We start from the raw sequence: 17903 nt of genomic DNA, 5'->3' as shown, positions 1-17903 counted from the left end.
ATATTTAGAAGGGCACTTTATGTGATACTAAGCATACCTTCCCATATTCATAATGAGTGCACTGCCTAATTTAAAATTAGCTTGTTAGCTAGCTTGTTTTGTGGTAAACACTAACGTTAGCTAACATACATAGTACAAAAGGGTTGGCTAACAATGCTGCTGTTTGTTTGCTGAAGTGGATGGGAACAAAACACAATATCTACTTGTGACAGTTGACTGTTTATCAATGAGCTAAATTTTGAAGTTATCAAATTTCTCATACTTACACTTTTTCTACAAGCATTTTTTCTTCTCTCTCTCCCAGTCATTCATTTAGAAACAGGCCTTTTCATAGACAATATTTTCAAGTGTGACAGTACTAGTACCATAGACTGTATAAAAATATTAGTAGTACACAAGTGTAATAAAAAATTTATGATGGCTGAATTTGATTAAGCTGCCTGAGTTTCAGGGTCCTATTGTGCATGCTGACTCACTGTCACACTGTCATGGCCTATTGGGGTACTTGAATATAATGGAGCCATCGTTAATGTTATTAGTAACACCTGTGCTTCTCTGCTATGACAAGTTAAATGTCTGCTGTGACAAAGGCCTATTTTTTTTTGGTTTTACTGAACATATGTGTGCATGTCAATTATAATAATTACATTTGTGTCTTCACACATTTTAATGTCAATTTTGATTTTGTTGGCTACTGTAATATGGTAACCACATTAAGTAGCTAAGAAATGAAATAAGTACTCTGTTCTTTGCCTTCACAAAGAACAGAGTACTTATTTCATTTCTTAGAAATCATGCACCTCTTGGGGTGAAAGTAAAGATATCAATTTTCAAGGCCTATTTAGACCGGTGTGCTGTACAGTGCCTATCATCAGACATTCTATTTGTAGAGCTTAAGCAAAGAGGAAGGTGCAGAGAGAGAGAAAAGTGTGTTTCGTGTGTGTACTTGAAAGTAGGGGTTAAGAGAGAAAAATGTGGAAAGAAAAAGATTGATAGTGGACTTGTAGAGGTCTGAGAGCACTCACATGGCTCTCATGTTGTTTTCAGGCAGCAGAGGGATCTCCAGAAGTTTGGTGTTGGATTGCATGACTTCATGGCTGGCGGTGGAGACGGTTTTGCCGGTGATGCGGTGGACCTGGTAGAAGGCATGTGGTCGCAGGAGGCGGTCGTCTGCGGTCCCTATGAACAGCTGCAGGGTGAGCGGCTCGCTTTCCATGTAGCCATAAAGCTGGTGGGAGAACAAAGGGACTCAGGTGAGAGCCAACATCAGGTTTTAAGACCCCCATCTCAGGCAACCCCTCATTTAGGAAATAGAGATTGCATGCACATCAGCTACTGTTAGTTAAAGGGGCCTTTAATGATAGCTCTTACATGGCACGGTCGCTGTGAAACAAGCCCCTTTTCTTTGTTTGTTTTTTGGTTGGGTTGGAGACTCTTTTTCAGTGGTCTTTGCTTTTCTTTTTTGATGCTAATTCTGCATTCCTTTAGGGGAGGGTGAAAAAAAGTTTTTTGATGTCTCTGAGTTTGTCTGGGGTAGTGATCTTTAGGGTACAGAGACACAGAGGCTGATGGAGAGGCTGGCTTCCCACTTCACTGTTCATTAAAATCGCACTGCTGCTATTAAAAAAAGTGCCTGCAGAGAGGCAAGGAGTCCACAGTGACTCAGTGCAAAGTGACCCTTACAGAGACAAAATAAGAAACCGGGGATACCATCTCAAATCTTCTTCATAGGAGGACGCTCACCTTAAGGCCATTGCTGAGTTTACAAAACTGATAATTGGGCTAATACTGATTTCGTGCATAAATATGAGTTGTATGAAATCAAAATTTGGACATTGGCAAACTTTAAAATCATTAGCGTTAATAAAAGAAATCAAAATGTTGGCATACACGTGTTAAACAAATATATATACATAATGCATATTGTCCAAATTCTTATTTTTTAATCAGCATACATTACAAGTGGAATAAATGTTTAGTTTCTCAAATTATTTATCTTCCAAAGGTAAATGTTACTTTCACATGACTGCAGATACAGCACAGTAAGCTTTTAAAAAGAACTTGTTACCACATTAGTCAGTTACTACATCAATTATATTATGCAAAAAGTGCTATCAGGTACACAGTACTTGTGAAAATCAGCAAATCTCACACCTAAATGTGTTAGAAAAGTTAATAATACCAAAAAACTCAATGGAGCTTGGCATGCAGACGAGATCCAGCCCACTTGCCTTTGGGCAGTTATGAACATGCATTATGATTTCCATTAAAGCTCAGAGACTGTGTCCCACTGTGATGAAAGAGACTCCTGTATCAGAACCACCACTTCAAACAAGTACCACTTCCTCTAGCAGGCCTCCATTAACTGCTACTGCTCAACTAATAAATCTTTTAAAAAAAGGGGAAGAAAAACTCCATAGCCATGCATAGTTTGAAAAGTACTGTTGACTTAGGGGTCAATGGCACTTCAAATATAAACTGTAACTGCCAATTTACATTCAGCATCCCTGGATCATCTTCTAACCGTGTCTAAAGTAACATAATTTGATGGTTTAACCAAGTGTGTAATGGCTCAAAAATATGAAAACACAGGCAGGGCTGAAAATTCCAAAGTGTGGTAAAGGACAACTGATACTTTGTGAGTGATTTCTGACCAGAATAATTTGCCAACCGAATGTGGATTTCTTGTGGAACCAGGTCTTATGCTACAGACCTCCCAAGATATGCTTGCTCTTTGCAGTCCAAAGTGCTCATATGCTCATATGTTGATGTGGGCTTAGAAATCTCTCCAAACTTTCAGAAGACCGTAGAATCCATCTGGTACATCGAAAACTGAGAGGTCTAACTTCTCGTCAAGTGGTGTTGGACCTCCGTGGATCCACCCAGGTGGCTACTTGACCACATGTGACATTTACTGCGAGGGATCACTTACTCAAGACCAAGGCTCACCAAGCCCTGGCCATCTGAAAAATCCCACAAATTGGTCAATTACTCCAGCACACACCAGCGCATCACTTCAGACCAATTTTCTTTGAGCTCCATCCAAGTGAAAACAGTGGTACCGTCGAATGGAATAAAAGACCCCTGTTGTTTATCTAAAAGACTGAGCCACATGACAAAATGCAGACCACATGTAACCTATGACATAATCTGATTAATGGGTTTATAATTACCTTTGTGAGGGCGGTCAGGGATAGGGGTGTGAGGAAGAGGAGGGCTGGTGGAGAACTGCATAGCTACGTCATTGGAAGTCTGTGGAAATTAGAGCTACGGTGTCACGGACACCTAATGTCTTTAGTTTGAGGACAAATTTCTCTGGATACTGTATTAAAAGTTGTCTGGGTTGATAATAAACATCAAAATTAAATTGCTTTGGTCTGCTCTTGATGAAATGTCATTGGATTTGGGACAAGGCAGTGGATGTGTTCTTGTTCTTCCCAGTCATACAATTTTCAGTATTAATTATGTTGAGTAAAAATAGGATATGACTAGTCACTGGAGTAGAGTATATATCCATATGTCTCAATAATCTAAACACCAGTGGTTATCTGGCTTTGTTCTTTGATTCAGATATCAAGGGAGTGTATAGGGAGTGGTAAAGCTAAGGCTGTCATTCATCTCCAGTTCCAAAAGTCCTATTTTTCTATTCAGCTCCACATAGTGTCTCTAGCAGCTGTCTTGACCTGTGAGCTAGTCACACATGCAAGTCATCAGTGAGTTAGGCCGAGGTCAGGAGCTTCTTGAAGTCTTGGCATCCCGAGGGACCACTTCATCTATGTGGTGATCTCATCGGCAGACCCCGCTCTGCTTGTTATATTTTACTTATGGTGTCACCAGAGGTAATTATCCATAGCCGCACATGCTACCAGTTACTTGCGTAGTATTGACTCGTGAGAGCACTACGATGGAGCATGAGGTACAAATCTGAAAAACCGGAGCGTTAAATTGCATGACGTTTCCTTATGATTTAATAAAACGCAGGCAGCCGCGCTACAAAGCCGTGTCGTCTGTCACTTTAGCCTCCGTAGACTTCTTTGGATTTCTTGGTGACCTCCAACGATTACCTCAGCCGCCACGTGGCTGTAGGGAGGCCCAGGAGAGGCAGGAGAAAGGGGATGGGGGGTGGTCTTTATCCCTTCACTCATCTTGTGGTAGCGCACAATGTCGGTGGCATCTTCACTCAAAGCTGTAGTGACCTCATGGAGGAGAGGAAGTGATTAATGAGGTCAGGTAGTCCTCTTGGTGACGCTGGTCTTCCCAGCAGCAAAGGAAGGCAGTCTAGTCCCCCCTGGGCGACCTCCCCCGATTCCTTTACCATATGTGCTCCCCTGACCCTCTCCCTACGGCCCCCCCCCTTTAGCTCCTGCTAAACTCCTGTGACGCTCACTCAAATACACACCACAAGCAGAACCCAAAACTTACTTCTTCATTTTATTCTCAAAGGGAGAATAAGCTGGGGGGAAAAAAGCCGAGATAATGTCGTAAAGTTTAAGTGTGGGCTGACGACAGACGCTTCACACACACCTGTGACCTCAGCTTTGTATTTGTGTCTAATGCTGCATGTGAGGTTGGGGCTAATTTTGACCAGATGAGCTTTTCTAGCTGTAACTGCAGCCTATCTGGCACACGTACTGTGTATTTATTTTGAGATAATCTAAACCAAGTTTGAATCAAGGCTTGATTTACAGCTGTTTCAGTATGCCAACTTCTGCCACTGTGTCAGCTAGATCCATTTACACCTCCCACTGTAAGCCACTGTTGGACGAGCCATTTCTGATAGCTGAGGCTCAACTAAAACATTGTGAATATGGCAGCTGATGCATTAATTGTGTAATTGTATGCAGCTGTATTGTCTGGGTCACTTGTGATGATGTGGAGGGGTGTCAAGCTAAAAAGGGAAAGGGGGTGCACCCCGTCCACTCTCTACTATTCATCTCCCAGTTGCCTCTCGGCCATAGCAGATATATCATCAGTATGAAAAGTTTCAGCTCTTGGGATACAGCCTCAATAGTTTTTTTTTGCTTCACTCAATGAAAATCATTTGTGATAAAATAATGATAGAGTGTGTTTTCTTCAACTGAGTTTTTTATTTTTTTTTCATGCTTTTATCCCCCAATTTCTTTAGTAACAGTGACATTTTCAATGCTGTTTGCACCTGGCTTTAATGGTTAAAAAAAAGGATTTGAACATGTAATGTTTAATAATGACTTGCTGGTAAATTAGATGTGTCTGGCCTGGCTCGAAACTGAGTGTGAATACACTCTACAGACCTGCAGTGGGCTGACTTCTATCCCTCTGCAGTGATTTCATCACTGCCTGGAGAAATGTCATGACTCGTAGAAGTCCACGTGGCGCAGAGATTTGGGGAGAGGAGAAAGCGACTGGAAGCAGCAGAGGAGGGGAGAGACTGAGGCAGGGGAGGAGAAATACACCAGCAGTTTCAGGCTTTTTCCCATTATCACGCTCCTCTCTCTGTCAAGTGCTGACAGTCACACAACCAGCCTTTGCTGTACCCAATTAAATGTACACTCATCCAAGTTGTCTCTCCTTCCAGACATTACTCCATCAAACCTCCTGCCCCGCTAATGTCTCCAGTGCCTCATATTGAATGCATACGGCAACATATGCAATCCTTTAATGTGTTGCCTTTCCAAAGCTCCAAATGCTGCTCGTTTTTTATAAGCAACCAAACAGCCATATCCTTCAAAGTTTGTGTTGAACTGAGTACTTCGGTGTCATGTCAGTGAGGGCAACGTTTCAAGTGCTAGCCAATGTCTAGACCACTGCGGGTCTACATTCCATATAAAAAGGATGACTTTGTTACCAGCACAGTCTGCCATAAAAAATACCATCCCTAACCTACAGAAAATTTGAGCAAGATGATGCAGCGATGACTGCTGTGCCCCCCAATAGCACAGCAATCCACCAGTGTCTTGCCTCATAAATCTGTGGGCTGTCTGGTTATCACCTCAGACCAGTAAAAACGATGCACATTTACTTCCATTTTTTCCACTTGTTATTAACTGGTAATTAGTGGTAGCCCAATACCAGTGTAAGGGAAGCCCGCAGATGGAGAACCACAATTTAAGAGTGGCATAAATACCCCTTAGGGCAACGAATAATAACCCTGACTAAGCTTGAAAAGCACTACAGGGTACACCAAGCTTTCTGAATATCAAACAAGAGGCGGCAGTAGATTTTAATGAGCAATTAGCAGCTACAGTACAGGGTCCAGTAGATCAGGGGTTTTCTTTGAGACATTAAGCAGCAAGCGAGCACCGGATCCAAGGTGAAACCGCACATGCGGAGGATCGAACACATGTTAGCCGAGGTCTTTCATGTCACTGTGGCGGAAACATACTGCAAATTTGATGTGTATTACATACGGTTACAGGGGAAGGGAGATGGGTATTAAGTCACGCACACGTTAATAGGGATGATGGCCACATCCTGCTGAAATTACACCATGTCTGTTGCTGCTTTAAACGTAATGAGAGAGCGAGTGAGAGAGTGTGTGTATGTGTGAGGGGGAAAGCCCTATAGGCCAGTCATTATCCTATACGAACTAGCCATATGCAGGACTGCGCTGCGTGCTATGCAATAGGGTTAATTCTCCACAGGTGTTGTTGTCTGATGTTACTAAGGGTCTGCCGGATGTCTGAGTGTTTCATAACTGAATGTGAACCTGAAAGCCTCTGCAACATCTTCAACTGGACCCACATTTTAGATCAGAGCCAGGTCACGTCCTTGGTCACTATATTCTCAATGGAAATAATTGAGCATAATTCCACTTTTTCCCAACTGTTGTCGTTTGGAAAAAGCCCATCAATCAATGTCGTGGAGGTATTCTGAGTGAAGGTACACACGGCTGTTGGTTTTTCCTGAGCATGGCTTCAAAAATCATCCTGTAGACATTTGGCATAGCTGTGGTGAGAGAGGGGAGTGTCTGGAACAGTGTGAGAGGAGCCGGTAGAGCACCCTAGATCCCCTTAATGGCGTTGTGGTCTGCTGCAGTAAATAAAGTGGAAAAGCAGCCGCAGGGGTCACAAAGTGGACCAATCGTAGGAGAGAAGGTTGAAAGGCTGCGGATGCGGAGGAGGGGAGGGATGGACGGAGTGCGAGTCCAGAATAAATGACTGAGATTTGGAACGGAAAGCGCAAGAGCTGGTGCGAGCAGCAGAGGGGTAATGAGACGAGGTAACCCATAATCATCGTTGTGTGGCTGGAGAGTAGACACTCCATTCTCCCCACCCACCCATTCGACAAGCTCTCCATCCTGTGTGGCTGATAGTGTTGGATGTGGTGTGGATGATCTGCAGCAGCACAGGATGATGTCAGACTTTATAGATGCTAAACTTTCTTGTGTATGTCAAGAAAAACACCTCTGCTTGTTATTGGATAACAAGGCAACAACAGTAAATGAGCAGCTGAGCATTTTGGTTTGATTATCTGTCAGTTGCTATCTCTCTGGGAGGGCACTGCAGGCTGTAGAAACAGTGTATCCCTTCATGTTTTTCATCGTGCTGTTTTTTCATCCAGTGTTGCTTTCCAACACACGTCACCATCACTCATAGCGTGTGTGTCTGATCATCCATGAGCTAAAAAAACATAAGAGCTGTGGATGACTGGGCTTCAACAGAGGGAGGCCTGCTGGTGTGGGTTTGGGAGATGGTTGAAGGATGAACAGTTCACAAGGAGTGACATCCTCAGGCCCCCCAGGGAGGGAAGGAGGCACCGGTGCGTGGAAAGGGGAGGTGGCGTCCGATGGGCGCTGGGATTCTGACTCCTATCCACCACCGCCCCCCTCACATCACTGCCATGCTTAGCGAACCTCGGGCCACCCAGGCCCTAATCAGCAGGATACAGAGCATCTCCAGGGGCAGCCAAGCCAAGCCCCAGCTGCCTGGTGACTCCCTCTGCCCCTTCTCTCTCTTTCTCTCTACTCACTCCAGTCTTAAGGACAAACACACACACACACACACACACACACACACATACACACACAGACACTTCCTTAGCTGCTTCCTACACCCGTGCCCCTGTGTCATTATTGACTCATTCTCCTTGACTGCACCTCGCCCATCCAGTGCCTGCCACTCATTACCACAGGGCACTGGGGACTACAACATGCCCTATCCTCCAAGATTACAACAACACTATTTCGCACAATACTACAGCAAAGACAACAAGAGTGATGTAGAGTAAGACAGTCATATGTATGACAGATTTTGTACTCCAAACTATGCAAAAACTCCCTGAAGATACAGTACATTCTCTTCTTCTGTATTGCACCCTCTAGCATGTACACATGATTGCCTAATCGTCATAGATTTATCTTCCTGCCAACTGCCATGCTTCCAGTGGTTTCCACTGGTATGACACCCTCAAGATATCCGAATTGACTGCACACATAATATCAGAGGCATAAATCACTCCTTGCAAAAAAGTGAGAGTAAAATGTGAGCTATGTGAGTAGGGGGAGGATGTGCCAGTAAAGCAGTTGTCATCATACTTTCTCAATGACTACTACTTACCGATAATTGTTCGACATGCACAGAGAGACTTGAAAACATCCTCACAAAGTTGCCTTTGTAGTATGAGCTGAACAACCCAAGTCATCAATCTAAATCTGGACAACACTGTGTATGCAAAGACACACAGGAAGCTTACTCATGACTTTTTACTCTGGCCCCCAGAGTGAGTCAGAAAATGGCGTAAACTAAATCAAGACCAGTCTCACCTGCCACAGCTGTCCATGGCAGGCTGAGTCTGGTGAGCCTCATAGGGGGGTGCGAGGGTGAAATGTTGATTCACCCACATGTTGATATACAAAACTTTGTAAAGAAGGAGGAATAATTACCTGTATTTACAGAGGAAACCTGAGGGTTGACAGGCCTGTTTATAACACCACGTTGGCCAACAGCTGTCAAGTGCGTTTGACATTGAGCAGACCAGGATGTGCTGACAACATCTATTTACAAAACAGCTGTGGCGCTAACAGCGTCAAATGCTATAAGTGTTAGACGTTGCTCAGGCGACTAGACCACCAACCTTAACTTGTACTGGTCCAAAAACTTTTTTCTGCAGATTCAGTGTTTGCTTTGGCTGCTGTTTTGCATGATAAATAGCCGTCTAAAATCTTTAAATCCTCTTTGTAAGAAAACTATCACCAACAAATACCCCTGTAAAATTATTAGGTCAAATACAGTTTAGTTTGAATTGATTGCTTTAAAGGCAAATTGACCCTCAACCTTAAGGACAAACACACACCGCTTGATCCCCACCTTGAGTAAACCAAGATGTCGGCACAGTGTGATGACAGTGTAGAAGAGAAAGGAGCTCTGTGCTGAGCTGCTGGTGAGACTGACGTGTGCTCTATTAGTGTTCGCCAAGTACAATAGTGAGAGGCGATGGTCCTGCTCTATACTAATTGAGTCAGTATGCACTGCTGCCGGTCAGAGCGACCTTTCGCAGCAGTAGATTGACTCCCAGCTTCAGAACATTAGTAACACAGCATACAAGCACAAGCAGAAGCATATAGACTGCGGTGTGTATAAACTGCAGATCTGCTGCCAGAAGTTACAGGAAAATCTCTTGAGATTTTAAAATCTGATTAACTTGCTTGACAAGTTTAGAATTATCATGTTTATGAAACAGGGACTTTTATTTCAGTTGAAAATAGATCAATTGCGTTTTAAAATGGTTTTAAATTTTTCTGATGCACACCCTAATCAGATCAGATTTTGTTTTTGATATATTCGATATGAGTTAGATATGATTTCTCAAGAATGAACAATCAGATTTTCTTTTAGATATTTTATACATAGTTTGAAAAGCATCACATAGTTCAGAGTCACTAGGATTTTAGGATTTTCTTTGACAAAGATTAAAATGAAAAAAAAAAAGAAGAAAAAAAAAACAAATGCCAGAGAACATCAGAGTCTAGACTAATGAAAGAAATTTCATGGCTGCTCTGACTTTGCACTGTAACTACATGCTGTCATAAAGTCAGCAAGAGCCAAATGTCCAAGTCAGAGGCTTGTTGTTGGACAGAAAAAGTGCATTTATATGCTTGTTACCACTTGTGCTGTAATGACATCAAATTGTCATACAGTTAAACACACAAGGTTAACCTTGTCTCTTAAATATCAATGTCTCTTAAATAACAGATCTTTAAGACAGTGAGTCTTAAAGGAAAAATGCTGTTTGAACACAGTGTTGACGGCATACCTGTACTATGGGGTGTCCTCCAGACGAGGCCTTCACTGCCCCTCGGCTGCCTTCAGTCTCATAGTGGGCCCTGTGGTGGGATTTTGGCTGCAACTCAATCTGTAGGCTGTACGGTCCGGAACAGGATGGAAGCTGCCAGTCGAGAGCTGGCAGAGACGGGCTGCAATAACATTACACATTTGTTGTTATTACTGAAAGTAACAATACATACAATTTCTGCTTTTACTCTATCCCTGATTGATATAATAGTGCATTATCCAATCCATGTGTCTAATCCAAAGATGTAGACTCTGTGCTAAACACCTGGTATCTGGTTATTCTTTCCTGAAAAACAGGAAGTGCTGTTTTTTACATTTCCACTTAGCTTGGAACAAAAACTATTCAGGCACATGGAGAATGATTGTCTTTCTATGTTTTCTTTGTTTTTTGTAATTTTTTCTTTTTTCTTTGTTTCATCTGTTTTATTCTATTCTTAAAACCGAAGTTGCATTTGATTTGCCAAATTAGAAACTGTGAAGTTACATTTTTTTCCCAAGGTTTCATCACTGCCAAAGAAATATAAATCAAAACGTCCTGAACTTGCTTTAAATAAACCTTAATTTAGGACACTTTAGTGTAATCCAACTGGCTTGATCCTTCTCCGTTTCATCATGGTCTATAATCTAATCAATTTAAGTCATTCGCTGACATGCGTAATTCCTTGGGCCCGCGTAATAATTAGTGGCCCTTTTTTATATGAAAAATAAATGAGACACGGATGTGCTCTGGTTAGAGTTTAGTGTGTTTCGTATTATGGTGTGACAGGTGGAAACAGACAATGTGAGTTAAGAAAGTGACATTGGGAGGAAAGACATTTCTAGGGCACAAAAACAAATCCCACACAAACTGGCAATCAGCCTTTCCTTTGATACAATTATTATCCACTCAAAACAGATAACTGTAAAATTATAAAGCACCAGTATTAAAGACAATAGAGTTATACAATGGAATGGGGTCAGAAGCACACCCTGCCTTGGAGCATGATATCTCTTTCTCAGAGCTACAGCTGGCCTCCCTTAACTTCATTGTTCTCGATATGGAGAGTCAGAGCTTCCCATGTGAACATGTGGAGATATCTAAACCAAAACAAACATGTGCAAGACAATATTTCTCTATGCCGGATGCCTGGTAAACGCAGAACCCCTGACCTGAAGGGTGGCTCAACTGAAACCAATCTCTGGCATCTTTGTGGAACTTGCGGGCTGTTTGTTGACCCAAAACGAACAGATTTCCCCCCACAGGGCTTTATCTGCCCAGTCAGTGCATGACATCACGTTAGCTACACAGAAAGAGATGGGCTGATGGCGCGACAGACCAGAGCAGTGAGCCGGCTGATTAACCCACAGACTGCTTCCCCTTCAGCCAGGCCTGTCACCATTACTTCCTGTTGCTCACTATCTTAATCAAACACTTGATTTCCGACAGGAAAGTGTGTTATTGACTTGGAAAAAAATGCCATGAGGGACACAACTGAAATTGAAAAAGCTTACCTTGCTCTAAAGTAAAAAAATCAATGATATAGTTGAGTGCATGTGTGTGGGTGCGTGCATGTGTGTGTGTGTCTTTGTGTGTTCATATGTTTGTGTGTGAGTTGCTATAGCAACAGTGGCACATTCATGCTGGGCAACTCCTCCCTGTAAAATATGATTTATGAAATAGTTTTGATCTTCAAAGAGAACTCTTTTGGAAGTGAAGAGCATGCAACTTTTGGATTTCTGCCTTTTGATATGGCCTTTGAAGATTAAAACCTAAAACAATCTTGTCCTTGCAATAAATAAACAACACTAAATGTGGAAATGAAAAGGCAGTAATGGTAAGGTTTTCCTTTGCACTGTCTGGAAAATGCAAAAGTAATCCTAAGGCAGAATGTTAAAAAAAACACCTATGTATGCTACATTGTCTTCTCAAGGCAACTTAGAGGAGAGTTGTTTTCACAGTTACTGGTTCAAGCATCTTTGAAGTCTCAGTGCTTCATCTCGCTGATTTGTGTATTTAACTTTTGTGCAGTACTACTGAGTTTAGCTTTTGACACAGAGGAAGCCAGAGCAGCTCCACCTACCTGAGGTAAGGCTTGGGTTTAGACCAGGAGTACGGATGCTGGGGCACATCCAGGAACCCTCCACAGTAGTTTTCCTTCTTGAGGGCTAGGCGGGAGGGATAGTCCTCATGGCAGAGCTCCTCCTCGACACACAGGTCCTCACCGCCAGGTTCCACCTTGAGGCTCATGGAGGGTGAATGGTCCACCATGGTCTTACGTGTCTTGATTGGGATTCCCTCTCCCATATCTACCACTCCGTCTGTGGTTAGAGCATTGATGGCGGCCACAATGGCAGAGTTGGTGTACTGGTTGGCATTGGCGAGCCAGTTCTCATCTGTGACGCTAACCCTGGGGGAGCCATGTGGGGATGGGGTGGGAGACTGGTTGGGTGAGCAGGATGTCTGACGGTAGGGGGCGCCATTGAAACTGTACTTTCTCTTCCCCATGCCGCCTCCGCCGCCGTTGCCTCCACCGCCCCCGCTGCAGGAGGGGGAATTTGGCCTGGAGCCACGAGGTTGAGCTGGCCAGCCTTCTTCGGCAACAGCTCCTATCTGAGGGGAGGTGGAGGGCGAATGGTGAGGGGAGGCTGCAGGGCCACTGGCATGTGGGCAGGACAAGAGTGAGGAAGAGCCTCGGGGAGAAACGCAGGGCGACTGCCAAGGGGAGTTCTGTGGGGAGTTGTCATAGTTGTAGAAGCTGGACTCGTAGGAGGACGCTTCAGAGTTACAGCTGCGTGAGGAAATGCTACTCGCAGGGCTGAGGCAGCTGGGATCACGGTAGCCGTCTTGATTGGGCAGTGTCAGCGTCACAATGGAGTTCACGCCTCGTTTGATGATGTGGTCCTCACTGTTGCTCTCTTCTACCTCATCTTCAGGATACTGGCTGTAGGCAGTGATCTCAATACGGGGGCTTTCTAAGGCTGGAGCCCCGTTGGGTCTCAGGCCGTGGGGCAGGTAATAGCCTGATGCTGCATGGTTGTCATTTTGGAGGCTATAGCCTGTCTGGTGGCAAGAAGAAACTGAGATGATAGGACTGGACTGTAAGGTGTGGTACTGGGTGGCCAGACAAGGGTTTCCCATGCCCAGTGGAAGGGACAGGCTGACATTTGGTGTGTAGCTGTATGCATCTGAAAAAAAAGAAGCATATTTTAAAAATATAGAACCATAGTGTAGTGAACCAACTACATGCCACAGTAAAATGCTCAGAGCCATTGTGTTATGACAGAAATTAACTCTGATTACATTTGAGAACAATACCCCTACACAAATCTTACCAATATGTCTTTCAGCGACAGACTGCCTCTTTTCTTTATAAACATCTGGAGAAGCTTAGCAATCATCTCAAAGCAGTTACTGTATGTGGTTGCTGTGTAGTCGTAAGTTGCACAGCCACTCTGTTTGTTTGATCAGTTCATCTGAGGCTCTATTTGGCGCTCCTTGCTGTCATGTGTACTCTACAGGAATTCCTCCAGCAGCGCTGATGGATGCTTTATTTGATTGATTGCATCACTCACTGAGTGAATTATGCCCTCCCCTGTGGAAAACTGACAGCACTCTCGCATCGCTCTGAGCTTGTGATTAAGTCAAAGAGAGTTCACTGCAGCGTTACACACAGATGCACTGAGGTAAAGTACACACACAAACACAAGCAAGCACACGAGGAAATCACAGACAGACAAGTGCAACGGCATACAAACAAAGCACATATAGCCTTGCAGGTATGCCTCTCCAGTTGAGCCTTGTGGCAGCTGGCTGCAGTGTCAACAGTTGTAAACTCATATCTGTCTTTTATTGATAATGTCATTGAGGGTAAAAGTGGTCACAGAATGAATACCATTCAGCCTGAAACCCAGTGAAGGGCATTCCCCTTGATGCTGTGCACTATATTTGTTCACCACAATGCTCTGCATCACATGAAATGATGAATCTGTCACACACCGCATTATGTGTGGGTAGGGTGTCTAAAATTAGTTTATGAGAGTCTATTTTCAGAGGTGATTATGCGATGTGCATCAGACAAGTTCAATATACCACAAGTTCAATGTAGCCAAGTGTGCTTTTCATAGGTAGCCAGTCACATGGCATAATATATGAGCTATGCAGAGTGGAATCTGAAAACGTTTTGTTCTCCTTCATCAAAGAGATTTACTCTTCCTTTTAAACATTATGAAACAAACACATAAAATATTCAGATTTTTAAAAATCTGTTGTTTGGCTAGCAGAATGCTAAATGTCAGACTGTCTTACAGCCTTTTTTTTTAAACAGAAACATACTCTGAAGTTATTTTCATCATGATCACATAATACTGCAGTGTCCTCATACTGTGCATTACACAGTACATACATTATAGAAAAGAAAGTCTGCCCTTCAGTACCCACCTCTTTCAGGATGCTGATGGATATCTTGGCTGTACTCAAACATATAGCTGAAATCAAACTCTTGCTCTTCATGCTGGGAACTCATCTCCGTCTTTGTGATTGTACAGCAAGTTTCAGCATAAAGTATGCCTTCAACTCCCTCTCCTCTGATGCTTTTCTCTCTCTGGCTTACCCTCTTCTAGTGCTGAACAGATGATAATCTCCTGCCCACTCCACCCTGTGTGACACACCTCCTTACTTCAGGCCTGACTGATTTTGCTTAGAGATGCAGTTGTCTTTTTGGTTTTTTTTTTTTGGTTTTTTTCTTTCCCTTTATCAGTGAACTACACTGCAACATATTTCACTTCGTCTAACACCCACTCAAACACACTGGGGCTTTCACTCTTGCTGTACTGTATGATCTTGAAACTTGGCTTTTCCGGGTCACACGCATCTGCTGAACTAACAAAATTATACCAGATCATAATTTGTGGGGTGATTCAAATGAACAAAAAAAATAAAATGACTCATTCTTGCAGTCAAGGCAAAGCTTTGACAATTGTTTGCAGTGCATTCAAAATGCGGTGTAAGCAGAGTTAATTTGAAAACACTGACTATCACACAGATTATAGTGTGCTCTTTTCTGTCCTCCACAATTTTTCTCAATTATGCTATCAGGATCAAAACACTCTCTCCCCACAACCAAACCAGCGTGACTAAAGAATGGATGGGTTTATCCACAAGGATTGTGGTCTAGGCTGTGCTCAGACTGACGGGACCTCAGGGAGAGATAGGTGGTCGCCCACAGAAGTCATCTGCAGCCTCTGGAACTAAGAACCCTGGGGCCACTTACTGCACATGGCTGACTATGGGTTATGGCAAAACACCAATAGTGTGTGTGCATTTATCTGTGTGTGTCTGAGTTTATGTATTTGTGTGATAATAAAGCAGCCTTTGGCATACTGCTGAGGCTGTGTGTGGTTAAGCACGTCTCCTTGTCAAGCAAGCTACCCGGCATCCCTAAACACACACATCACAGCTCTCTCACTCACACACATACACACACACACACACACACACACACACACAAACTTCTGTTACCAATTATAAGACTTAGGACTGAGGGACTGAAATGAATAATAATACAACCCACACCCGTCCGTCTGAAACCTCAAAGACAAAATGAAATTCCCAAAATCCACAAAAAGGCAGTGACATCAGCACTGGAAGACTCTGTGAATTAAGACATGACAGACTATCAATGACTTCTGATGGACCAAATCAAATTTTGCTACCACTACTGCTGAATCAGAGAGGCAAAAAAAAGAGAGTTTTCTTTGAATTGTAAATGCAGGCTGCATCATCCATGCTGAAGTGTCTTTCAGCAATGCACAAAAAGCATAGCAACTCCTAAAGGCTGTTCTTTAGATGACCCCTGACCTCTGACCTCCCTCAGCATTGAGAGGATAAAAAAAATGATTTCTTATATCAGAAAAAAGCATTTGAAGTTGATGTGAATCTCTTATGAAGGTGAATACAGGAAACAGCAACAGTCAAACCTCCTCAACATTGAAATTCATTGCACAAGCTGATGTGAAGCACCTGCAAAGACAGCTGGAGACACCTAATGGTGTGGATGTAAAATGAGTGCATGCCACTCACCACACTACAATAAGTGCTAATTTGATCCTCATGCAGTGCAAATACCAAGCCAAAATGTATCCAGCGTTTATTTGGTGACATCTTTAGACAAAAAAAATGTCACATCAAAGCATAATTAAAAATGTTTCATTCAAAACAATAGTTCTAACTTGTAATAATTCTTTACAGATATTTGCAGGTGAATTTATTTATTCATTCATCTTTAATAATGTCAGTTTATATTGCAGGAAATCACAAAAACTGCTCTTTTTCACAGTCATTTCAACTCACTGAACGCTTAACATCATCCGTGACAATTTGCGTTAACTGCAACACTTGATATCAAAACATTTTAAAATCAAGAGTGCAGCAGAGAGAGCAAATCCATATATGATATATATATATATATATGATACTTGAGGCAGTGTATTTTACCTTCTTCTGCAGACTTCATTTCGGCGGCGAGAGAGGTGAGAAACTGGAGTGCCCGCTCCTTACCGGCTGCTGCTCCAAAGCTGAACTTGGAATTGACGCTCAAACAGAAGGTATCCTGCATTCAACAAGCGATGCGCAACTTTCTCCGGCTGTAAAGCTGTAATAAGCAACGTCGATGACAAAATTGCAAAAGCTAGTTCACTTCATACACCACCAAATGAAAACATAATTCGCAGTGAAGTTGAACCAAACCGATGCGCACCAAGTGAAACGGGGAGAAATGCTGTACTAGTGGATCTGGAGAGCGGCGCAGGTAGCGCTGCTAAGGGGACCGTGGCTGAGGTGAGTTTAGCCTTCTTCAGCCCACTGAAGGTTTTCTAGAGTCTCCCCAGGTCGATGACGCAGCGCGGTTTGTCAGAGGGGCCGGCTCCGGTGCTTTTAAAGCTGGAAAACACCCTCCGTCCTCCGTCAGTGCGCCGCCCATCCAGGGATGACGCGGCCGGCTCCTGCAACCTCCTGAACCGCGGTATGATGTCTTCCACCCTGGGATCCCACCGGAGGAGGTGGGAGGTGTGTTTGTGTGTGTGTGTGTGTGTGTGTGTGTTTGTGTTTGTGTGTGTGTTTGTGTGTGCGTGTGCGCCGTGCATGTGCGTGTGTGCGTGTGTGTGCGTATATGTGTGTATGCCAAACATCCCCAAGAAGTTATTCACTAAAATAATGTATTCATTATATCTTTGCATTCAGTTAATTGAAATAATTGCCAAAGGGGTAAAAGTGAATTAATTAATTGAACACTTTTGGACAAGTTGGTGTGATCCATTGGTATGATGATTTGTGGCTTAAATTTTTGTATGATGAAGGTATATTTTTGAGACAAACAATCTCAGCACAATTAAAGTCCATTTAGTAGCTGTTCTGGAGCTTTTGATCTTATCACACAATCATCCTCAGCAAAAGTTCACCTAGTTGTCATGGATTGTAGATGTTACAGTTGCCATTTTTTCGTAGCATTAAGAGTCAGAAAAGGTTCATTTAGCTGTATAATGAGATTATTTTTTGAGAAAACAATATCAGCACAAGCTCAATTTAGTAGATTTTCTACAGCTTTTGATTGTATGACATGGACTTCCTCAGTAGATGGAGTTTGCACAGTTGTCATGGAG

General features: G+C 43.1%; 1 protein-coding gene across 6 annotated transcripts in view; it reads right to left on the bottom strand.

Moving 5' to 3' along the window:
* LOC121906230 (nuclear factor of activated T-cells, cytoplasmic 1-like) overlaps positions 1-17343 on the bottom strand; it is a 60196-nt gene extending 42853 nt beyond the window's left edge. For 5 of the 6 annotated variants that reach the window (XM_042424972.1, XM_042424974.1, XM_042424973.1 and 2 more), the window contains exons 1-4: positions 16741-17343; positions 12329-13433; positions 10231-10390; positions 1026-1228 (exon numbers count right to left, since the gene is read on the bottom strand). In XM_042424972.1, coding sequence (XP_042280906.1) covers positions 1026-1228; positions 10231-10390; positions 12329-13433; positions 16741-16861 — 1589 coding nt within the window. In that variant the 5' untranslated portion in view covers positions 16862-17343. The remainder of the gene's footprint in view (positions 1-1025; positions 1229-10230; positions 10391-12328; positions 13434-16740) is intronic. The other variant, XM_042424971.1, reaches the window with a different exon arrangement.
* Between the last annotated feature and the right edge of the window lie 560 nt (positions 17344-17903).

Source organism: Thunnus maccoyii, chromosome 10 (genome assembly GCF_910596095.1).
Source record: "Thunnus maccoyii chromosome 10, fThuMac1.1, whole genome shotgun sequence".
Classification (NCBI taxonomy): domain Eukaryota; kingdom Metazoa; phylum Chordata; class Actinopteri; order Scombriformes; family Scombridae; genus Thunnus; species Thunnus maccoyii.
The sequence above is the reverse complement of the archived record's forward strand: the minus strand, read 5'-3'. Positions and strand labels throughout refer to the sequence as shown.